Source organism: Penicillium psychrofluorescens (assembly GCF_964197705.1).
Source record: "Penicillium psychrofluorescens genome assembly, chromosome: 4".
Classification (NCBI taxonomy): domain Eukaryota; kingdom Fungi; phylum Ascomycota; class Eurotiomycetes; order Eurotiales; family Aspergillaceae; genus Penicillium; species Penicillium psychrofluorescens.
Window position 1 is genome coordinate 3,487,461 of NC_133442.1, and position 23,687 is coordinate 3,511,147.

The window sequence follows — 23,687 nt, forward strand, 5'->3', positions numbered from 1 at the left end:
GGGGGACTGCGACCGCAGAAGTGTCGAGGCGAAATGGCGACGTCGGTGGGACGGAGGTCGGGATGGAGACAGGGGGCAAGGTGGGTGTGTTCTTTTTTTTATTAGGAGTGTGGAGTCGGGAACCAGGAACCATATCCCGCAGGGTCAGGAGGTCCAACTCGGTACAGCCTCCAGCGCTGGGCCTGAGCATGAACAAACCAGACAAATAGGGAGGAAGAGAAAGGAAGCTCAATGCGACCAGGCACGAATTAGACGGGGAGGAAGAGGAGGGAAGGGAGAATGGGAAGGGAGAGAGGTGGGAAGGCCAGGTTGAATGAAGGGAAAAAGTGAATAATTTCCCTGGCGGAGGATGCTAGCGAGTTATTGAGTTGGGGCTCAGGGGCATCACTAACGGGTGATCGATGCCAACGGTCATATGAAGAATCGTTCCGAATGGCTAGTAGTCTCATTCTTTGGATTCTTTTGGTCTCTACGCTGATATTATTTTTTTCTTTAGGGCCTCTGTCGCTCGCTGGGGCTTCCCACTCCTCCGTAGAGGTGTCCGTATACTCCCACCCCAGCCTCCAGCAACAATGGGGGCCATATTCGCCATCCATGCTACATTGTTCCATTGCTCCATTTAGGCCATCCATGGCACTCCTCAGATGGCATGTCCAACAAGGCCCGGTTGTGACAATCATGGAAAGCCTAGGGCCTTCCAGAGGTAGCCCTAATGGGAAATCACGATGAGCACTAAGTCTCAACGGCGGGCTAGAATATTATTATTATTCGCGCCTAAATAATCCTATCCACTCTCCACAACGTGCAGCGAACCTGTCGACGTAGTTCATAGTCAGGTAGGGGAGGCCTCGCAGTGGATGGAGCGAAGAAAAGGGGGGGTCGGATGAACGGCCTATCAGTGGGTGATCGTCAACGCCTGAGCGCACCCGGTCCTCGGCTCGGCGGCCATTGGCATGCGAAGGGATGGATGTGAGCCTCTCCTTGTTCGGACTCGTCAAGACATATTTAGTGACAAGTATGGAAAGTCGTCATGATTCTAATCTATAGTTCGAAATACCATGCCGCTCTCAATGCCCTCATTACATGTTATTCATTCTATGTACATAACTAGTGACTCAGTGATCTCGGTCATCTCGAAGTCATGATTCGTCAACTGTTAACTAGCCAACAATGAGGTACGAACGATTTCACTTGCAAGCGCTACAATCGTCTACTGCATCACAGAAAACGAACGAACTACTACTTGACCAAACTGGCGACCAGAAGTACATACTTGACCCGGTCACACCGCCTTTGCCGGGCTGAGTAACCCACCGGGATGGGGAAAATCCATAGTCCGGCACGACCGAGCCGTAGCACTAGACCGTCCTCGATCGCCAGAGACAGCGCATTACTCGTGCTGCCCAGGTTCTTGCGGCACTCTCTGACTACTACGGCAGCAAGCTTTGCTGTCTAGTTCTCATCCATCAGAACTTTCACAACCCCCAGCTCCGCCAGAGAAATATATCCGGTCCACCTCATCTCATTATCGTGCTACCCTCTCCGGAACCAGCTCCTCTCGTTCGGACATCCATCATTGACCGGCCTCTCAACACCCAGCTACTGACACTTAATCTCCGGCTCGACTCCGGCCCTGACGACCATCCGACCTTCAAGCTTTGCGCAACACCATGAACGGACGGACATCATGAGGGATCCCACCGTGAACATGGAACAAGACTCCCAACAGCCGGCCACCAATGGGCCCATCGAATCCCGCCGCAATCCAGCTAAATCTGTACGGGTAGCCTTTGGTCCCGACTTGGAAACAACGATCCCCACACGCGACCGATCGCCAGAACCTTTGTCCAGCCACCGCCGCTCTCGCACGTCCGTCAAAGCGGCACCGTCGGCTCTGGCACCTCCACCGGTGCGGCCCACGAGCTCCTCAGGAGATGGGGTGGCGGGAATAGATTCTCCGCCCCGGCGGCCATCACCCCGCAGAGCAGAAAGCAGCCGGCCAGCGATGTTGAAGAGAGCCAAAAGTGATTATGGGCCGAGCCGGATCACCTTTGACAAACCCGCGGCAGCCGATGAAGATGAAGATTTTGCCATGCGACACGGATGGCAAGAAGAGTACACTTCGAGTGAATATCTCAAGGTTTTGCATTCGGTAATCTCTTGCCCCCCTCACCTTCTGTGTGAATCAAACCGCTAACCGAGATTGGTGGCTTAGAACTTCTACATGTATTTCACGGAGAAACGACATGAGTCAAATGGTATCCCCAGGGACCCCGTTGGAAGCTGGCCCAGTCAGGATTGGCGGATGAAAGATCGGCTCAAAACAGTTTCTGCGGCTTTAGCCATTTGTTTGAACATCGGTGTCGATCCTCCCGATGTGGTCAAGACGAACCCAGCAGCCAAGCTCGAATGCTGGGTGGACCCTACGTCGACCACCGGCGGCGGCCAGAATAAGATCATGGAGCAAATTGGGAAGAAACTGCAGGAACAATACGAGACCCTCAGTCTGCGGACAAGGTACAAGCAGTACCTGGACCCGTCCGTCGACGAGACGAAGAAGTTCTGCATATCACTACGCCGCAATGCCAAGGATGAGCGAGTGTTGCTACACTACAACGGCCATGGTGTTCCGCTGCCTACTCAATCCGGCGAGATCTGGGTCTTCAATAAAAACTACACCCAGTACATCCCCGTTCCATTATACGATCTGCAGTCTTGGCTCGCCGGGCCCAGTCTCTTCGTCTTTGATGCCTCACATGCGGGCAATATTGTCCAGAACTTCCACACGTTTGTGGAGAAGCATGAGAAAGAGAACCTCGAGACCAAGAAACGGGACCCTAATGCCACCGTCCAAAACTACGGCGACTGCATCCTTCTTGCCGCTTGCCAAAAGAACGAATCGCTCCCGACCAACCCTGACCTACCCGCCGACCTCTTCACCTGCTGCTTGACAACCCCGATCGAGATTGCGTTGCGCTTCTTCATCTTACAGAATCCTCTCCGAACCGACATATCAATCGATGATTTTAGAGTCCCGGGCCGTCTGCAAGATCGACGAAGCCCTCTGGGAGAGCTGAATTGGATCTTCACCGCCATCACTGATACTATTGCTTGGAACACCTTACCCCGGACTTTGTTCAAGAAGCTTTTCCGGCAAGATTTGATGGTTGCGGCCCTTTTCCGCAACTTTTTGCTTAGCGAGCGAATCATGCGCACCTATAAATGCCATCCGATCTCTTCGCCCGAGCTCCCAGAGACCCACCACCACCCGCTCTGGAAGAGCTGGGATCTCGCTGTTGAGATGGTTTTGTCTCAGCTGCCTGCTTTGATCGATCACGAGGAAGGTCGCCGGCAGTATGAGTATCAGCACTCCACATTCTTCGCCGAACAGCTCACAGCCTTTGAGGTTTATCTTTCGTCCGGTCCAACGGAGAAGAACCCGCCAGATCAGCTGCCCATCGTGCTACAGGTTCTCCTGAGTCAGGCGCATCGGTTGCGGGCCTTGATTCTTCTTAGCAAGTTCCTGGATCTGGGGCCGTGGGCTGTTCATCTTGCCCTGAGTATCGGCATCTTCCCTTATGTCGTCAAGCTGCTGCAGTCAGCTGCGCAAGAGCTGAAGCCGGTCATGGTCTTTATCTGGGCCAGGATTATGGCGGTCGACCACACTGTTCAAAATGACCTTCTCAAGGATAACGGTATCCACTACTTTATTTCGATTTTGAATCCATCGTCCCCCATCCCTGTTGGAAATGCCAGCGAGCATCGAGCTATGTGTGCATTCATCGTCTCTATCTTCTGCAAAAACTACCCCCAGGGTCAAAATGTCTGTCTGTCTGGGGAGCTGTTTGATTCATGCTTGAGACATCTTGGCGACGTCGAAAACCCCCTGCTGCGGCAGTGGTCATGTCTATGCCTCAGCATGCTCTGGTGTGACTTCCCAGAAGCAAAGTGGATGGGTATTCGATGTGCAGCTACTGCTAGACTGTGCGAGCTGAACTTCGATCCTGTGCCCGAAGTTCGCGCCGCAATGCTTCATGCAGTGACTACTTTCTTGGGTATCCCAGACTTGACGGACCAGGTGGCGCAGATTGAGGAATCTTTGGCCCTGGCCGTCTTGCCCATGTCGGCTGATGGAAGCGTTCTCGTGCGCAAGGAGCTGATTGTTTTCTTGTCCACGTTTGTCAAGCGCCACCAGAACAAATTCCTTGTAGCAGCGTACGAAGAGCTTCAGGAGGAAAAGCAATCTTTGCTTCATCGTTTCGAGAGCGAGAGCTCTCAGACCGGCGGTCAACATAGTCTCACGGTTTCCGAAGCCAAGCCGCACCAATTGTCTCGCAACACTACGTTCGGAGCCATCTGGAAACAACTGCTGGTTATTTCGGTGGATCCCCATCCTGATATTGCCCAGGACGCCGGTGTCATTGTCGACTTCATCCATATGACCCTTCTGGAGTCACCTATGTCGCAGCTTACAGACAAACTCAGAATTGAAATCCTGGAGCTCACGAGCCGCCTGTCACCAAAGCAGAAAGTGCTTGAACGCTCCGAGGTGAATAAAGCGGCCCCTCCTTCGACTCCCCCGTCATACGCCACGAATGCCCCCAAGCAAGAGGGCTATTTGTCGCTGGGTTTCAGACGCACGGCCAGTGTGGCTGCCTCGCTCAAGAATCTCGCATTCGGTCCTTCGGCGCCGACGGACTCGCTATCAGACAGCCAGCCTCCCTCGCCAACTCAGAGCCGGACACCCATCACCCCGCGCGGCCGAGCGCCCATTGAATGGTCCCGACCTCCTGAAGTGAACGACCACGTCGCTCCCGCAACGTCATACCATCAAGCTCCGATGCCGACATCCCGTGGCTTTCAGTCCAGAGAATCGGCTGGGATACCTGCGATCCCGCTGAAGAGTAGGTTCTTGGATTGGTCCACAGAGTACTTCCGTGAGCCGCAGATGAAACCCAACGAACCGGATGAGCCCGGCAGTTCCGATTACAATGAGCGTCTCTGGAGACGCGGACGGAACGAGAAGATCATTGCCGAAACCCAGCCCTTGAAGACCAAGGCCGGTACAAGTCGGTGGGACAACTCAGTTACTTTGCTATCGAACAGCAGTCAGCCCCTCAAGATGTGCTTCCATCAATTCGAAGATCACATCGCTGTCGCAGACGACCGGGATACTATTGCGATTTGGGACTGGCAAAGCCATAAACGCCTCAATCAATTCTCAAATGGTAACCCGGCTGGATCGAAAATCAACGAAATTCGATACATCAACGAGGACGACCAGGCTTTGTTGATGACTGGCTCCTCTGACGGTGTTCTCAAGCTCTTCCGGAACTATGAGTCTGCCAAGAGTATTGAGGTCGTCACAGCCTTCCGAGCCTTGCCAGACCTAATTCCGAGCAATCGAAATGCTGGGCTTGTGTTTGATTGGCAGCAGGGTCAAGGGAAAGCTCTCGTTGCGGGCGATGTAAAGGTGATTCGTGTTTGGAACGCAGCTACCGAAGTCTGCACCAACGACATCCCCGCCCGCTCCGGCTCCTGTATCACCTCTTTGACCTCAGATCAAGTCGCTGGTAACATCTTTGTCGCGGGCTTCGGCGACGGTGCTGTTCGAGTATTCGACCAGCGACTGAAACCAACCACATCCATGGTCAAGGTTTGGCGCGAGCACAAGCAGTGGATCACAAATGTCCACATGCAGCGCGGCGGCTTGCGGGAGCTGATCTCTGGCAGTCGGAACGGCGAAATCCGACTGTGGGACCTGAGAATGGACGACCCGCTCTCCACCATCCACGCCACGAAGGATACTCTCCGGACATTGAGTGTGCACGAGCATGCCCCTGTCTTCAGCATGGGCACGAACCGCCACGAGGTCAAGACCTTCAACGTGGACGGCAGCTATCTCTCCACCTTCGAGCCCTACTCGAGTTTCCTCCACCACAACCGTTCCTCCCCCATCGCCAGCACGGCCTTCCATCCGCATCGCACCGTCCTCGCATGCGCTGCATTGAACGACCACCACATCAATCTCGTGTCTTGCTAGACATAGCTGCACTTGGGCCTTTGCTTTGCTGTGCGACTCACCACGGAGTGCCTTTTGTCACCATTCTCCAGTCCTCTAATTCCTTCAATCTATCTTCCCCTGTGTAATTGCATTTGCATACGGAATGTGCAATCTATCCGGCGTCTTGGCGAATAACATGATCGATTTTATCTACGTGGCTTTTGTCTTTTGATCTTTGGTTCTCCTCGGAGTCCGTTTTTTTTTACTTTTCAATTGGCCGTTAACTACTTCTTTCTGGAATGTCAATATTTTCGGGTGCATGATGACTTCTTGCTTCTTAGTCTGCTTGGTTTTTTTTTTTCATTTTTTCGTTTTCTTCTCGGGATCTGTCATCCACCGTGTCGAGTTCTCGTGTCTTCAAGCCTGCGAGTTTGAGATTGCTTTAAAACTTGGTCATAACGCCTGTTTTTCCCCTTTCTCTTGCTAATGATTCGACTTAACCGAAATAATACTACTGTCTGTACATGTCTTTGAGAGGCCAGGCAAAGGGCCGAAGTTCCCCGACTAGTAAGCAGAATGGAAGAACAGGGGGTGGGGGTTTAAGACAATTTCTCGGAGTCAGAGAGCGCTCCGAGCCATCTGGGAATTCTCTGGTGCGAATGATCATGCTTCCTACTAGTTACCAGCGACCTTCGTCATCACAGCCCATTAACACCCATTATGGCTGTATCTGCAGCAAAGTCACGTCTTAAGGTAATTGTCATAGGCGCCGGACCTGCTGGTCTTTGCACGGCCACGGCCTTGAGACAAGAGGGCCACCGCGTCACCGTTCTCGAGCGACGGCGAGACACGCAGCCCCATGGTCACGCGTTAGTAATCCAGCCCGCGGCAGTCAGAGCACTCCAGCACCTCAAGGGAGCGCACAAGGCCTTCGACAGTGTCAGTGTTGAAGCAGGGGCGCTACGGTGGTGGTCGTATAAGGGTACCAAGCCCTTTGCAGCTCCAGCGGCGTCCCCTTCGGAACGGAGATTCCAAACTGATCGGCCCTCGGTACAAAAAGTACTACATGAGCTTGCAGTTGCCAATGGTGCCCAGCTTCTGTTCGGGAGGACTGTGCAAGCGATAGAAGATGTCGCGGAGAAGCCAAGGCTTTGGACAGCCGATGGAGAAATGTTTACAGCGGACTTAATTATAGCGGCGGATGGTATGTCTGCGTATGGAAGTTGATTGAGTCAAGTGGTGCTCACTACTGATATAGGCATCAAATCTGCTACACGCAAAATCATCTTCCCAACACAGCACGTCGACCCAATTCCATTAAGAGAGTCTATCTTCCTCACAAGTGCACCCGTGTCTCAGCTCGCTCAGGACGCGCGACTAGCACCCTGGCTTGAATCGGCAACCAAGCATGGCACACTGGGGCCCGATCGATTTGTTTTGAGCCGACCCATGCACGGGGGCCTCCTCGGGGTGCAGTTTATTGACGTTGATCACGCGGATCCGGGCCCGGTCGATGGCAATTGGAACACGCCAGCCGATGTTGGTTTACTTCGTACGCGTTTCTCTGACTTTAATGCGATAACGAGGGCGTTCTTGGAGCATGTCCGCCACGCTGAAAAATGGCAGATGGCTAGAGGGGCCGAGCTGGCTACGTGGCGGAGTGCAAGCGGGCGGATCGTGCTGCTGGGCGACGCAGCCCACGCCATGTTACCGCATGCAGCCCAGGGCCTCAGCCAAGGGATTGAAGATGCACTGAGTCTAGCTCGCATGCTGCGCTGGACGACAAAATCGGGTGTTGATATCCCCACCGTCACGAAAGCGTGGGTCAACCTACGCAAACCGCGAGCGGACATCTTCATGAAGCAGTCTACGAGCAACGCGAACGTGTGGAGCCTGCCAGATGGGCCAGAACAGGAGGCTAGGGACGAGAAAATTAGGCAGATGGGAAGTCGTCCACCACCGGACCTCAGCGGAGTGGAAATGGACATGTCGGCGAACCAGAGGACGCCGCAATTTCTCAAGTGGGCGAGGGATTATGATGTGGTTCTAGAGGTATGTACCAGAACTGGGCCTATCTCTTTATGGGCGGTTAGGCTAACGATATCATAACTCGTGCAGAGCGAGAGGGCGATGGAGAACGTCTTATCAGGCCTGTAGTGGAGACGCGATGTGTAGGCCTGTACCTTCCCATTGCACCATGTTGTATAACAGTGATTCTCAATGCAGACCAGAGAAATCCAGTGCCGCTTATCCTTGGAAAAGTTGGATTTACTACTTTACCAAATAATCATCTAGAAAGTTTTCAAGTACGCGCTGATAAAAAAATTCATAAGTGTACATAGAGTCGTGTGTTTTTGCGACTTAACCAGTCTGGCAAGGGACCGTTTTTTGTAGCATTGCCAGGACGGCGGATCGCCTAACCGGCTTCATAAGAAACTCGTCGATGCCAGAAGCAGTGGCCTCTTGCTCGGCGGCAGTACCACCGAGTCCTGTCAAGGCGACGATGGTTACGGCGGGGAAAGCCTCTCGAGCGGAATCTGACAACGAGGCTCGATAATCTTTTTCAAAGGAGCGGATCCGGCGGGCAGCCTCGAAGCCATCCATGACGGGCATTGATATGTCTGGTTTTTGTCAGAATCTGCAGCAAAGGATACGCTGGGGAAGAGCATGGCACAAACCTAGAAGAATGACCCGGAAAGAACTGGGATGTGCTTTGTAGATTTCGATGGCTTCGGCGCCGTTCCGAGCGGTCATGTATTCGTAATTGCCCTTTTTAGTGTAGGCGCTCAGTAGTTGAAGATTCAGATCATTGTCATCCACCAGTAAAACGGATGGCCCAGACTGATCTTGGTCTTCCGGCGCTTCGTTCGCAGGTGGGATCGGAGGTGCCCCATTCTGAAGCGATCCTTCCTCGGTTCCCTCCTTCTCCGACAATTGACGTTGCACAGTTTCATAAGATCCCATTGTATCCGTGGTCGGTCGCTTGCTGATCTTCATCCTTCTGTTGGGAGGATCATTAGCGGGGAGATCGACTGGCAGACGAGAGGACTGCGGCAGTTCAACCCAGCGAGTCTGCTCGGCAGGGCTAGACCGGCCGGACCGAGAATCGCGCTGTCGCTTGATACACAGGTTCAAAGCCCGGGCCAGTTTGCGTGGCCCGCAAGGTTGACTGATGAATTCGAAGACGGGTGTCTCCCAGCGACTCTTGGTCGTTACAAACATGTAATGCGCTTCCTCAGGAGACTGGCAGATAACAACGATGGGTGAGCCATTCCAGTTCGCACCCTGACGATATTCTCCGAGGGCGAAGAGGTCTCTTCCCTTTGTGTCTTCACTGTCCAGCTCTGTTTGTACGGCCAAGTAGAAGTCCAGGAGAAGGGGTTCACCCTGGTAAGAAGACACGTTCGTCACAGACAGACCGAACCAGTGGTGACACAGTCGCTCTAGGGATTCATACAGGCACCTATCTCGATGAGATTTCAGAGATTCCCCGAAGCCCAAGAATCCAATCGTTTTCCCCTCGGTATATCTTAATAGCGAGAGGAATTCCGTGCTCGACGAAGCAGCGTCCGAGGTATTGAGCGAACGCACGAGCGGAGTCCGGATCGTCAATTCAGTGCCGACTCCCTCGGTAGAGCTGATTTCAATCGAGCCACCCAGGGATCCAACAGCTTGATGGACGATGCTGAGTCCCAATCCGCTCCCGGACATGAGTGAATCCTCCTGCATGAAGGGGGTGAAAAGGTTCTTCTGCAAATACTCCGATCCAATTCCCTTGCCGGTGTCTTTGACAATAAGAGTGACCTCGAATTCAGCCTCTTGCTCCTCTGACGATTCTGAGATTAATCTCGTGTTGTCTTGAGGGACGCTGTTTTCGGATGATTTCAGCCCCACGTAGATATAGCCTGAACTTGTATATTTCAGTGCATTACCAAGAACATTCATCAGAATGCGACGCCAGGCACCAGGCTTGGTGTTGAATTCCCATTCTGTCTCGGGCTGGATGTCAAAAATGATGGTGACCTCGCTGGCCCGTGGACCAACCTGGTTGGACGAGCTCGTTTGACCAGCTGAGCGTGATGAAGAATCAGTCAACGCTGGCGGCGGGTTCTTGGGGTAGTTATAAAAGCTGTATCCGGCAAAAACGGACTCGGTGACCTCTTCGAGCACCGCATCCAACTTGACATGCGATAATGGAGGCTGAGCACCGCGAGGTTTACTTTGCCCTTCATCCGACCTGTCGGCTAAGCGACGCCGCTTGTCTCCCTGGCCTCGAGAACTCTTGTTCTCGCCAAGGAAGGTGAGATCCAGCAAATTGTTAATGGTGTCCAGGAGAGTGCGACCACAAGACTCAATTGTGTGAACCATGCCATGTTGCAAAGCATTCATGGCCGTGTCACTGAGAATTTCCGCAGTGCCCAAGATTCCATGCAGGGGCGTCCTGAGCTCGTGAGTGATGCTGCTAAGCAGCCTGGTCTTGGACTTGTCTGCCATCTCTACATCCAGTCGGTTGATCTCGGCCATGATGCTGTTCGCAAAGGCCGAAACGTACATCATTTCGTTCTCCAATGTGAAAACAAGTTCCGGATCATTCGTCCAGATTATCGTTCCAGCGAAGCACTTTCGGTCGTCCGAGTCCCAGATTGGTAATAGTAGAATGCTTCGAGCTGTTGGGAAAATGCTGATCAGGCGTTGAGCGTCTTTTTGGAAAGTTGACATGCGCTTCTCGCTGGACGATCTTCGTAGATCGGGTTGGATCTGACCAGCTCCAACTAACTCCCGTGAGCTGCCATCGCTCTCATCAGAGACAGACTTTTGGGCATCGTAGGTGAATATCTTTCCATGTGGGTATCGGCGAAGAAGAGTATTTAACAGAGCTTCAGGCACCATAGATGCCGGGCCAGTCACTGTCTCATTGTTGATGCTCGATCCTGACGAGCTTGAGAATCCCAGGCACGTGGACGAAGGCGAGCTCTCTCCTTCTGTCATCTGAGTGGTGGGCGCCGACTCGCGCTTGGTCGGTGAGCTCGAATCATTGTTGTCATCGCTGCTCGATGGATTGCTATTGATGCCGGGATCCGATCTCCTGTGGCCGGGGTTGTCACCGTTTTGGCTAAAGCGAGTGCCTTGCGCATCAAGAAACATGACACCCTCAGTCCCAATTGACTCCCTTATCAAGTTTGCTGCTCGTGAGAAGACTTGTTTGATGTTGTTGATTTGCGAATCTTCTTGAAGATTTTGACCAATACTTTGAAATGGTTTCAATTGTGGTGCAATCTCCAAGGCAGTATCGTGGGTCTGGTCTTTCTCCGCGCCGCCATGTTCTGACCCGGCTCCCGAAAGAGCTTCGGTTCTTTTTGGACCTCGAAAGACAAGGGGGGTTGGTTTTGGCTCCCGATTGTCTTGGGCATCCTGCTGCTGGCTGTTCACCTGGCCCTCTTTCGACTCTCGGAGATTTTCTGCATTGTCTTGTTGCCATGAGCTACGGAGTGTAGATTTGCCCTCATTGAAGCTGCCCAGGCCGACAAGCATTCGTTCGGACTGGCGGCTTTTGCGGGTGAAATGGCCCCTCACCAGGTGCTTCATAATGGCACTAGCCATGTCATTCATGAAGCGAATCGAGTGATCTGGGAGACCTGCAGTTCTGACATTGGTGTCCATCACGCTGAAACAACCGATCGTGAGCCCCCGCGGGCTGACGAGAGGCACAGCGGCAAAGAAACGCACATCTGATAGCTTGTTCAGCAGCCCGCTAGTCTCGATACGCGGGTCCACAGTCACGTTCGCAACAACTAAGGCGTCGCGCGCGGAGGCCGGCAGACCCTCGACATGGTGGCACAGGCCTCTTTCTTTCGGGAGCACACAGCAACCCAGTAGCAGGTTATCGCGATCATCCTGGGTCCCTCCACCGACGAGATTTAATGACGGGGTACCCTCCGCGAGGATATGCTGATGCGTACGATCAAAGAGGGTGACGATGGCCCGTTGGGTTCCGACGCGGATCGCGCCTAGTTGGGCAAACGCCGTCAAGGCCGGGTCTGGTGATGGCTGTGGCGTGAAGGCTTGACGACTAACTTGGTCGAAAGGAGCGAATTGCGACACGGAAAACTCGCTCGGTACATACCTGTCGCGGGCTCAAAGGTCAGCGATTCCCGCGAATCTCAGGGATCTCGCGTAAATGACGTCGTTCATCCTTACTTGCGAAAATCGCGTTCTTGCGCCAGGCGGTATCGCGCATGCGAATCGGGGCCTACAATCGCGGCCATGGTTTAAACGATTGGGGGGTTTGATCTGCGCATACCATCTCCCAGTCCGACAAAAATGGGTATACCCGACACCTTAAGTAGGACCTGACACCTTAAATCAAAGACTGGGTCAAAAGCAGGTTTTGGTGCAACCTGGGGATATCCATTACGGACCAGGCCAATCCGAGTGGACTTTGGATCCTCTTGCGTTCAGGGTCCCTTTTCCCTACGTATCTTGCATGCCTAGGTGCCTGGGAGACTACCGTACTATGTCATGTCGTGGAAAGGGGATCATGATGTCATGGGACATGCGACCGCTCCTCCAAGTGCGTCATATCCGATGCTTGGCGTGCCAATCATCCTTGCAGCCACGCGCTTGGAATCCGATTGGCTCGCACAGGATGTGCCTAGACCAATGCCCAAATGCGATCTCGAGAATTCAACTAGACTTCTTCACCACCGGTACCTAGCAACATCCAATGTACTGTAGATTTATATATTGCTGTGATGGCATGTTTGGTGATGTTGAAAACTATGTCTAATTAGATTAGTATCACAGTTATTCGAGAACACCATGTGTCGATATATCCTGCCCGATTCCAGACTCCTAACTATCCTCGATGTCCCTAAAAAGCAAGACGAAAACGCTCACGTGACCCATCGTGCCCTGATTCAGACCAACCATCTAAATACAAGAAGACATCTGATAGTGTGCCTCTTGCCACTGCAAACACGAGAATACCGCCATTTACAGGAACTACATCAAGGAGAATGAATAAAGACCAAGCTAGGCGCATGTTCAAAGAAAGAACTGGCTAGATACACGACAGAAAAAGAGAAAAAGCGCACTAGAAGGAACAAAAAGAACAGAGGGGTCGAGCAACTAGGAAGCGTCATCCATCAACAAGCAAAAGAAGTCGGCCAGTTTCAGGCGCAATGTCCTGTGCCAGCTTCACTCCCATGCAGGTTCACGGTCGTTCTTGGTAGCCGTTCAACCACATTCCCCGGTTCTCTTGCTTCTCCTAACACACAAAACCAAACCTGGCAAAATTCAAATTGAAGAAATCGAAAACAACATCAGAGAAGAATGGGAAGGGTAAATTGGGGAAATCATCGTAAGTCATCGCATGTTTCATCATCTCTCATCGTTCAACGTTGTCATCACCAATTGGGGGGGGGGGTTTAAGACAGAAAAGTCAAGGAAGCATGTGAGGATCATGCTGGCGTCTTTCATTGGGGGAGGGAGAGTCATCGGGGCCCTGAGATTCGAATTGAACCAAAGCGTTGTGCCTGTCGACACTGACCGAGCCGCGCATGGTACGATTCATCGGGGTAGGTGGAGGCAGTGCTGGACCAGAACCCTGGGGGTTAACAACAAAAGACATCTGAGTGGGTTCAGTTGGCTGGGTCAATGCAGAATCCGCATTTGAGGACATTCCGGAAATACTCGATGCAAGAGGCTGTCGCAGAGAAGCACGCGGGTACATGTAGGAGGTATCCATGGGGCGCTGGGAGTGCTGCATCGGAGCTAGACCGGGTGGATGCATGAAAGGACGGTCATTAGATGAATGCATTCCCGGCGCAGTTGGCGGGTACATTGAATTATCCAACGAAGAGGACTGTGCCAAAGGAGCAGCCTGCGAAGAAGCAGGGAAAGGAGTCCCGATGGGTGGCTGAATGTTCGAAGGACGCAGAGGTCCCATAGTCGTGGTGTGCGTATCCAGAAGAGGAATATCAATACCCAGCTGTGACAGGGGTCGTCGGGGCGGAGAACGAGCAGGACGAGTGAATGCAGGGTGCTCAGCAAGGCCTGCACGTGGATGCTGCGAATCCCAGAGAAGATCCAGAGAGCGAGGGTCCATGTTTTCCTTCCGCGCTTTATCACACCAAGCAGGCCAGATAGAGGCATCCTGAGAGGCCTGTGGGCGGGCAGCACTGCTCGAGGACGGGTCGCTTCTCGAGGGCGCAATATTGTTCGAGGATGGGTTGTTGTTCGGAGGTGCATTGCCAATGCAGGATGGACCCATATACGGGACGAGTGTAGCGTTGTTCAGAAAGACACGGCGGCCCTGAAAGCTCGAGGTATCAAATTGTGTCTCGGGAGCAAAAGTTTTCTGTCCATCTGCAGAGGGATCATTCCGGCGCCCCTTCGCAGCCTGACCTCCCTGGAAGTTGGCGTAGCCATGATCAGCGTACCACCTGAGGTTACCGCAAGCTTTCTTCACCACGCTCACTGCATCCAAGCCGCCCTCGCGCCAGTCAACCAGATTATCGTATTCCTGTTTAATACCTTGCTCGATCGCCTCGATCACTTGATCAGGACGGCACTGAGCCCGAATATGTATATTCCAGCCAGTGGGTGGGTATTGTCTGAACTGCCCACGCTCCATGGATGCTTTGAAGTCGTAGACTGGAAGAAGACCGGATTCTTCCGACAACTCTTGGGGTGGAGGTCGAGGGTTCGGAGTCGGAGGAAAAGGTAGGCCAGGTGGCGCAGATGGATCAGGATGAGTAAAGCCCGTGGTCGCAGGGGCATGGGGATAGAAGGAAGGCCCAGCCGGCATTGGTTGAGGCTGAGCGAAGCCCTGGCCGGCAGCAACATGAGAATAGAGCATGCGCGCAGCAGGCGGTGCCGCAGGATGATGATTCTGCGGAATTTCATTGCTGGTTGGAGGAGGGTCGTATTGCTCAGCAGCCATGCGCCGAGCGATCTCCTCGTCACTGCGATGGCTAATATGCACAGAGCCAGGAATGTAACCTGTTTCGGAAGATCCTTTCACGGCAGCGTCGAGATCAAGCATTTGAATTCTGTGTCGTTGAAGACGCGCATTGGTTTGAGCGCGAGACACCGCGTCGTACCTTTCCGGCTCCTTAAGGGGGCCCTCATCGTTGTCTGCCAAATTTGGTGCTTCCAGAATGGAGTGGTACCTCTTGGAATCGCTGTTGGCTGCAGGAATTGCCTTGTTGGTTGCCATGGCTGGTGACTCCCCGAAAATGGTTGCACGCTTTGTTGGGGTGGAGGGTATCTGAAGAGAAGTTGTGGGTCTACCAGGAGTAAAGTGAACTGGAGTGGACGTTGGAGCTCTCAAGAGAAGACGAGAATGCTCAGAAGGAGACGTAGTATCAGGGAAACGAAGGTTCTGCTGGGCAGGACTTGTGATTGTGGGTGAGGTAGGCCTGACCTGAGCGGTGGTCGTAGCCCAGACTGGAGTAGGGTGGTTCTGAGAAGGGTCCGAGAAGGGAATGACTGAAGCAAGCTGAACGGGATTAAAATCCTGGGCCTGCGTGTGAGACGCGGTAGTTCTGGCTGGAGAAGCCTGAGACTGACTGGAATCAACAGCAGGACGATCAGGAGTGACAATTGTTTCCTGTTCAGCAGAAAGCGAGCTCTGTGCTGTCTCCTTGACTGAAGCCGGGTGAAAGGTTGGAGCAGTTGGATTCACAGAAAACCCACCGCGGATGGGAGCCTGTAGGCCTCGAGTCGAGGATGCAGGGCGCTGAGCAGGTTGGCTGCTGGTTGCGAGAGGAGGGTGGGCAGTAGATCGCTGCCTTCTGTGGTTGTTGACGCGATTTCCAGTAGCAGTACTGGTGAGGTTGGTCGTCTGGCTTCGTGGCAGCCGAGGTCCTCGAGTTGACGAAGTTGACCGTTGTCCTTGGCTGCGAGTTGGAGTTTGAGCGTTGGCATGAGCTCGCCACTGAAGGGGGTTGGAAGGAACTTGAGTCGGATGCTGAGGACTGATACTGGCGGGGCGTAAGAAAGGCAGGTTTTCCGTGCAAGGAGCAGATCCCATAAGCAGATGACTCTGCTGAGTCGTCGAGGTGAAGCCAGCATGCGAGTCATTTCTCAGAGCATGTCTCTCATCCGGTGCCACCGGTCTGAGAGGAGGAGGGATGTATGGCTGATGATAATCGGCGTGAGGTCTGTTGTAAGGATTTGTGAATGCAGGAGCATGGGATGGAGGAAAGTAGTGCGGCCCGTAGCTGGGATGACCCATCGGTCCATATGGCGGCATAGGCCAAGGATAATAAGGACCATATCCAGGAGCAGAAGGGGGTGCAGTCTGGCCGTGGTAGTACGGGAAGCACGGGGGCCACATGCCTACGGCATTATCACCCCCCGTGAGGTTAGTCACTGGTGCCGGCTGGCTACGGCCAGAGGACTGGCTCGTAGTAGGGGGAGCGAGCATCGTAGTGATTGCGGTAATAGATATGTGAGGGGGAAAGCGGAAGGTGGAAGGGAAGCCGCTGTGGAAGCAGTGAGGGTGTGTGTATTAAAAGAGTGGCTATGGAAGAAAACAATGAGAATAAGCGAGCCCGAAATGACAGGCACAGCACAATCGTCACAGGCGATATTCTTTCCCGTGCCTGCCAGACGCCAGATGCTTCCAGCATCAGAGCTAGAGCAAACAGCTCAAGGGCCAGAATCAGAAACCCCAGCTAACTTTAGATGTCTCACCTATACTGCTAAAGAGCAGGTGACCTGTCTCCGATAAACATAGTTGTTGCACATCTCACCAATTCCGCTAGAGATGCAGTCCCGGAAAGGCTTACGAGCATTCGGGTTGCAGCATTCGGTAGGTATTCGGTACAATACTCTAGATGCCCCTGACAGTCCAGTTTGCATCTTGAATCTCATCAGCCCAGTTGTATATAGCTTAATGGCACACCCTCCGATCAGACTGGTCTCATTGGAATCAGGGTACTCTTCAATGACTATACAATTTTGTCGGCATCTGCCATTTGCCAAGGCAAATGGAGAGCACATTCATCATGGCAATTTTGCCTGCTTGTTAAACAATGGTATCTCTCTCAGCATCCAAAGCATCTCTGTGCTTTACATCATGGATCTGATGACTGGAGCCACATATTTTTTGATCATTCGTGGATGGAAGTGGATGGGAATGGATGTTTGAGATGGTTGAAGGAAGGACGGAAAGGGAGCAGGATTTATTTATATGGGCTACAGGCAGCATACCTGTCAAATCCAGCCAGTGAGCGGTGCATATGTGCGACGGTATTTCATGGTCGTGATGGGGTTTGAAGGTGGTGAATCGGGAAGTGATGTCGTTCACGCAATACGGGATGCCGAGTGCGGGGTCGGCATGCCGAGTCACCACAGTGAGCAGCCCGAAAAGTGCATCTAAAGGAACATTTAATATACGAACAGACATCTCATTTATCATGTCATTCTGATTATCTACTAATTCAGATACGAGTACATATATCAACGCATTAAAATCAGATCTCGCAGGCCAAATATCCACGTTGCTCTTGGATTAGAATCCACCTCGCTGGTTACCAGCAGTGTTCGGGTTCTCGTAATCCGAGCTGCGAACGCGCGGATCAAGCTTGTTCAGCAGGCTGGAGCTGTGCGGACCGGAAGTCCGTCGCTTGCCGCTGGAGCCAGAGGCAGCCGCATTACCGGCGGAGAAGCTCCCCTGCTGGCCAGTCTGGCTGTTGAGATCCTGCTCAGCGCGATTATCCATCTGGTTGGCCGTGGAGCGCGTGTTGTAGGCCTTCGAGCCGCTATCTCCAGTCGTCCCTCCGCTGGTGCCATAGTCGCGAGCGGTGGTGCCGTAGGTGTCGCCACCGGTCTGGCGAGATCCAGTGGTTCCTCCATAGCCGCGGTTGCCTGACCAAGGGAATTAGTATCTATGCCCACGACGTACAGGTTAGATTTCTTACCGAGCTCGCTGTCCATCTTGCTGCCCGTCTTCGAATCGGTCATGCCACTTTTCACGTTGCTCGATCCATAACCGCCCGTGGTACCCGAGCCATAGGTGTCGGCGCCAGAACCGTAGCTTCCGGTTCCAGCCTGCGATCCATAATTGCTCGAATCCATCGTGGAGGAGTTGTAGTCACTCATACCCTTGCGGGAGTCATGGGTGCCAGAGCCGTAGCCGCTGGATCCAAAAGTATCGCCGGTCTGCTTCTGGGTGCTAGAGCCGTAGCCACTGGATCCAAAAGTGTCGCTGGTCTGCTTCTGGGTGCTAGAGCCGTAGCCGCTGGATCCAAGAGTGTCGCCGGTGTACTTCTGGGTGCCAGAGCCATAGTCACTAGAGTCATAGTTGCTAGGATCCATCGTGGAGCCACCCATGCCCTGGCGGGAGTCCTGCATGCCCGAGCCATAGCCGCTTGATCCAAGAGTGTCGCTGGTGTGCTTTTGGGTGCCAGAGCCGTAGCCGCTGGATCCAAGAGTGTCATAGCCACTGGATCCAAGAGTGTCACCGGTGTTCTTCTGGGTGCCAGAGCCGTAGCCACTAGATCCAAGAGTATCGCTAGTGTTCTTCTGGGTGCCAGAGCCGTAGCCGCTGGATCCAAAAGTGTCGCCGGTCTGCTTCTGGGTGCTAGAGCCATAGCCACTAGATCCAAGAGTGTCGCCGGTCTGCTTCTGGGTGCTAGAGCCATAGCCACTAGATCCAAGAGTGTCGCCGGTGTGCTTCTGGGTGCTAGAGCCATAGCCACTAGATCCAAGAGTGTCGCCGGTGTGCTTCTGGGTTCCAGAGCCATAGCCGCTAGATCCATGCTTGCTTGAGTCCATGGTAGACGAGCCCAGAGTGTCGCGAGCCTGCTGGGTATTACCAGAGCCGTAACCGCTGGAACCGTACTTGCCGGAATCCATCGTGGATCCAAGATTGTCGCCCATCTGGGATTCGTGGGTGCCCGAGCCATAGGTATCTAAAGAATGTCAGTCGTGTTATTAAACCGGATGCCCAATTGCACATACCACCCATTCTGCCAGAGCCATAGGCATCTGAGCCCAGATTCGACGAGCCGTGGGTATTGCCCGACCCCTTAGTGGCATCATTGTAGCCACTCGAGCCATAGTTCTTTGTCGAGCCATACGTATCACGACCGGTATCACGAGCCTCTGTTTACTGATTAATTGCTGCCCAATTGCATGACCGAGAGAACTGACCGTTCATGGACGTTCTGTTGGGATCATACGAGTCCTGCTTGGACGAGGACTGCTGGTTCTCCGACTCATGATGGCCACTTAAGGCATCCTTGACTTTGTGCATCAGATTCGACATGATAAAGAATTGTAATCAAATTTCTCAGAATGATGGGTACATGTGAAGACCTGTAGTTTCTAGAAGAATGTCCATTCAGGCTTTATATGTCCCCCTTCCCCATCGACTGTCGTCCGCCATCGCCAGATGCATGCTCGCGGGACTCAGTGACGCCATAACGCGGGGAGTACAAGAGAATAAGCCAGTCAGAGAGCAATGTCCAAGCTCTCTTCCGCTCCATTGTCTGTCATGACGTGCGCGAAGTAGAATGGGGTACGAAGTCGTAGAGCCGTTAATGTCATCGATCGTCATGATCCAGACCAGAGCGCAATCCCACAGCGCCACTTCAAGGGTGCATTCACGCACGCTGAGAGCTTAGGGAGCTCCCAGGCGTAACCAGGGTCCTTGGCCGGCGATATCCACGGGTTCGTCATGTATTGTTCTGCTTCGAGAGCTGGGAGCTGCTCGTTACGATCCCTGATCTAGAGACGACAGTAGCCCACGAAGAGTTTTGACTTTAAATCGAACCCGCCAGCCATCATACAGTAGACGGTGGTCGGGCTGCAGGGCACTTCTAGAAGTTCGGCGGCGGATCCGGAAGTCGAACCAGACTGTAGTACGTCATGGCTGATTGTACCGATTTCCGCCCAGACCATGCCCTCTCCCCCCATTGTCGGGGAATCACAACGGCGGTGGTGGTCTGTCAGTGGTGGTCTGTCGTATGCACACAGTCGCAAGGAGCAACCCTGTTCGTATTCCATCATTCGCCGTGGCAGTCGTCAATGGCTCCGCATCCAGGACCTTGCAAAGAGCGGTCGACTGACAGGGGTCCGTAAAATGTGGGATAACATGATCGGCGGACCAGTCAATCAAGCATCACCGCCTTTCTGTATGTGTCGAGGCGATGTTGACTGTTGACAGCTCCTTCGGCTGGTGTCGATCGGTGAGCTGATTATCTTTGCTGCCTCAGGCTGATTCCTTCGACGCCTCTGGTTACGTAATCCTTCGTCGCTCGGCCTCCCCTTCTCCACCTGCTCTCACTCCTTCTCCCATCGCCGTCATCCTTCCCCCCCCTCCACTCCCCTGATATCCCTTTTCCTGCGCTGTCGTGGGTCGGCAAGAGCGTATTTTTGGTTTCGGTTTGACCGGCCACGGTGCTGCTCATTGTTCTCGATGAGGTGTCTTTCCGCTCTCCGACCGTGGCATAGGTCATAAGACTCAGCCCATCAGCACTGTGGTACGAGGCATCACCCGGCATCGCTTTCCGTCTTGTTTGTTGCCTGTCGAATCCTCTCCCATCATAAATTGTTGCTTTGACAGTCTCTCTTGTTGTCAAATATGCGGCCGCCACGCCTGATCCCCGTCCTCTTCTGCCTACTGTTCCTCCCCATCTTCCTCACTTTCTTCTCGGCACTGTCGTCACCCCGTGTCACAACCCCCAATACGTTCGCCGGTCGGACGTCTGGCCTCCATGCTCTCTTCTCCTTCAACGTCCCGTCCTCGCTCTTCCCGCCATCCGCCATCATCAGTCTCACCGATGACAACTCGACCTTCTTCTTGGCCCGACCTGCTGCGTTCGGCCCGATACTGCCTGGCAAAGGTTTGAGTGGCCAGCTATGGGTGGGTAGTGGCTTCGGCGAGGGCAATCTGGTTTCCGCGGAAGGAGAGTTGGGCTGCTCCGATATCCCCGGCTGGGGCGAAGGCGCCAACCCCAAGAAGCAGGACGGATCTTCCAGGGGCTCCGAGCAGGGTTCCAGTAAGTCCGGCGGTATCACGGCGAACGACCCATCCGCCCCGCAAAACCGTGCTCGGTCAGCGCCGCAGCCCGATACCGCTCTGCAGAACAGCAGGAACGACGCCACTCCTCACCCATCGCTGAACGACGGCACTGACGATCATTTGCATCATCCACTACCGGAATCTGGCGTTCCAGATCCTAGAGTGACGGAGAAGTATGGAGATTATGTTCAAGGCCAACCAGCAGCGCACGCGGACATTCAATCCCTACAGGAGACGGCTGAGATTCAGGGCAAAGTCGTGTTGCTGAGCCGAGGTGGCTGTGGGTTCCTGGAGAAGGCCAAGTGGGCTCAGCGTCGGGGAGGCATTGCGCTGATTGTCGGCGATGATACACGCGGTGGAAACTTGGTCACCATGTATGCGCGAGGCGATACGTCCAACGTGACCATCCCAGCTCTGTTTACATCTCACACGACCGCCCACCTCCTTTCGTCACTCATCCCAGGTCATTCTGGCAGTGCAGCGAGCCTAGATGATGTGTTGAGGTCATCTCAGGCGAAGCTTGACAGTCAAACCAATAACGGCAAGCCGCGGACAACGACTACGACCATGCCCTCTATGCCCAGCCCCACATCGACTCGTCATTCAACGGCAGAGGAGCGAGCTTCCTCTGCTGCCAAACCGAGCAACGGGTTCTTCCGCACACTGGGTCATTTCTTGGGGCTATGCAGTGACCATGGCACTTCGCTCGAAGACAGTCGACGTCCACCAAGCAGCGGCAACATTGACTGGATGATGCTCGGCTCAGGTATCAAGGGCGGAGCCGCGGACAAGTCAAAAGGCTCGGTCGAATCCAATCGCAATCGGCTTAAATCAGAAGCCTCATCAGCCAGCACGGGTCTGTTATCCGATAACATTGACGGTGATGGTTTCGTCATAGGGGTTCAAGATTGGAGAGACCCCGACTTGATGCCTGCCCGGAGCAACACGCAGCTGAATCCCAGCAGTGCTGTGACTGGACCGGATAGCACCAAGTCTTCGTCCGAGAAGGATGCGAGCAGCACACCAAACCTCCTGCAAGGTGGCAGCATCACTCCGGGAAGCGGTGAATATCAAAGCATTGACAGGTCTAGCGGCAACACCCATGATTCGAATGAGAAAGGCCCAAGAAAAGAAGTCCCTGCCGCCGGCGGAGAGTCTAGAGGCAAGGGCTGGTTTTCTAGCCACTTCGGATGGGGCGAGAATGAGGGTCACGATCCTCAGCCATCTCTCTCTCCGTCTCACCAGTTCAGTCTCGCGGTGGAGCAGAAAACTCAGAATAACGTACATTCCTTGAATCGTCCGAGTGTTCAGGCCGCGGAACATGAGGGCCTCTGGGTCACTTTGACCCCCACTAGCATGTCTACAAGCCCTTTCTTCGATACCCTCCTTGTGCTTGTCGTCAGTCCGCTGTTGACATTGACGGTGGTTTATGTCCTTTTGTTGCTCCGATCGCGAATTCGGCGTCGCAGGTGGCGCGCGCCGAAATCGGTTGTCGAACGCCTCCCTGTTCGCACTTACCACACGATCTCGAGGACGTCTTCGTCTGACAGCTCCCCACGGCCATCAAGCCCCGGCTCCGCGTCTGCAACATCCCCTCTTCTGACAAGTTGCGCGGATTCTCCTCGTCCACGGCCCCAAGCGACTTTGGGAGGCATGCTTAATGGACCCGACGTGCCCAATCAGGAGAAATTGGCGAGCGTGCAGAGTGGGTCGACGCTATGGCGCCGCAAGTATACGGGCAGGCAGATTGAGTGTGTCGTGTGTTTGGAGGAATACATTGATGGACAAAGCAGAGTGATGAGCTTACCGTGTGGCCATGAGTTTCATGCGGAGTGCATGTAAGTGGCTTGAGCTACATACTTTTATAACATCTTACTAACCCTCCTCTCACAGCACCCCCTGGCTAACAACTCGCCGACGAACCTGCCCGATCTGCAAAGGGGATGTTGTCCGGTCTCTGACAAACGGTCAATCCGACGAGTCTGGCGATGGAGCACACCAAAACGACCACTTGGCCGAGCTGCAGTCCCGGGACGGTGCATCCTCGGCTCCAGTTCTGATTGCAGGTGCCAACGATGACCATGATTCTGACACGGAGCAACACGCAGGGGCCGACGAAGGCCTTTTGGATGGTCATTCCACATCCGCGCCTCAGTCTAGCTGGAGGAACTTTGCCTCGTTTAGCTTCTCGACGCTCAGTGGGGACACCATCTGGCACCAGGCCCGCGCAGATCGGAACCGTTAAATACCCTCGAATTTCTCTCGATATCTCCTTATTCACTCTTTCCATGCCCCTCTCTTCTCCACTTCTTATATGGGAGTTCATTTTCTCTTTCCTTGACGCATGCTCTATTAGCGATCGTTTCCCTTTTTTTTTTCCTTTATGACGTGAATTGTGGGCGTTGGGTGGCTACACTCGGAGTGCTGGACGGTTGCAAAGCATCTGCGACTTACTGTTGATGGACGCGGCTGGGAATATACCGCAGATCAATCGTTTTCTCCTCTTTTCTTCTGCACCCGATGGACGCTGAAATGGATACCATTGCTTTTTCTTTTTTGGACTGCTTGACTTTGATCCATACCGTGTGCTCGAGGGCTTTTTTTCCTTCTCGGGTTTCAGTTACCTAACCTAGCTTATGCAATGCC

At 53.6% G+C, this 23,687-nt stretch overlaps 6 protein-coding genes across 6 annotated transcripts; 3 read left to right on the forward strand and 3 right to left on the reverse strand.

Annotated features, from left to right (window-relative positions):
* Positions 1-1,687: 1,687 nt before the first annotated feature.
* Positions 1,688-6,043, forward strand: PFLUO_LOCUS6963 (Target of rapamycin complex 1 subunit kog1; the record flags this gene model as incomplete). Its single annotated transcript, XM_073784557.1, has 2 exons — positions 1,688-2,152; positions 2,216-6,043. The coding sequence occupies 2 exons, from the start codon at positions 1,688-1,690 to the stop codon at positions 6,041-6,043; spliced, it is 4,293 nt and encodes a 1,430-aa protein (XP_073641000.1).
* Positions 6,044-6,724: 681 nt separating this feature from the next.
* On the forward strand, positions 6,725-8,161 carry PFLUO_LOCUS6964 (uncharacterized protein; the record flags this gene model as incomplete). Its single annotated transcript, XM_073784558.1, has 3 exons — positions 6,725-7,208; positions 7,263-8,056; positions 8,123-8,161. 3 exons carry the CDS (start codon positions 6,725-6,727, stop codon positions 8,159-8,161), a joined length of 1,317 nt encoding a protein of 438 aa, XP_073641001.1.
* Positions 8,162-8,365: 204 nt separating this feature from the next.
* PFLUO_LOCUS6965 (uncharacterized protein) lies at positions 8,366-12,270 on the reverse strand (the record flags this gene model as incomplete). Its single annotated transcript, XM_073784559.1, has 3 exons — positions 8,366-8,625; positions 8,683-12,128; positions 12,203-12,270. 3 exons carry the CDS (start codon positions 12,268-12,270, stop codon positions 8,366-8,368), a joined length of 3,774 nt encoding a protein of 1,257 aa, XP_073641002.1.
* A 1,175-nt stretch (positions 12,271-13,445) lies between these two features.
* PFLUO_LOCUS6966 (uncharacterized protein) lies at positions 13,446-15,224 on the reverse strand (the record flags this gene model as incomplete). The annotated part of the gene is made up of 1 exon (XM_073784560.1): positions 13,446-15,224. One exon carries the CDS (start codon positions 15,222-15,224, stop codon positions 13,446-13,448), a length of 1,779 nt encoding a protein of 592 aa, XP_073641003.1.
* Positions 15,225-17,525: 2,301 nt separating this feature from the next.
* Positions 17,526-19,283, reverse strand: PFLUO_LOCUS6967 (uncharacterized protein; the record flags this gene model as incomplete). Its single annotated transcript, XM_073784561.1, has 4 exons — positions 17,526-17,881; positions 17,935-18,927; positions 18,977-19,120; positions 19,169-19,283. 4 exons carry the CDS (start codon positions 19,281-19,283, stop codon positions 17,526-17,528), a joined length of 1,608 nt encoding a protein of 535 aa, XP_073641004.1.
* Positions 19,284-20,600: 1,317 nt separating this feature from the next.
* Positions 20,601-23,286, forward strand: PFLUO_LOCUS6968 (uncharacterized protein; the record flags this gene model as incomplete). Its single annotated transcript, XM_073784562.1, has 2 exons — positions 20,601-22,879; positions 22,935-23,286. 2 exons carry the CDS (start codon positions 20,601-20,603, stop codon positions 23,284-23,286), a joined length of 2,631 nt encoding a protein of 876 aa, XP_073641005.1.
* Between the last annotated feature and the right edge of the window lie 401 nt (positions 23,287-23,687).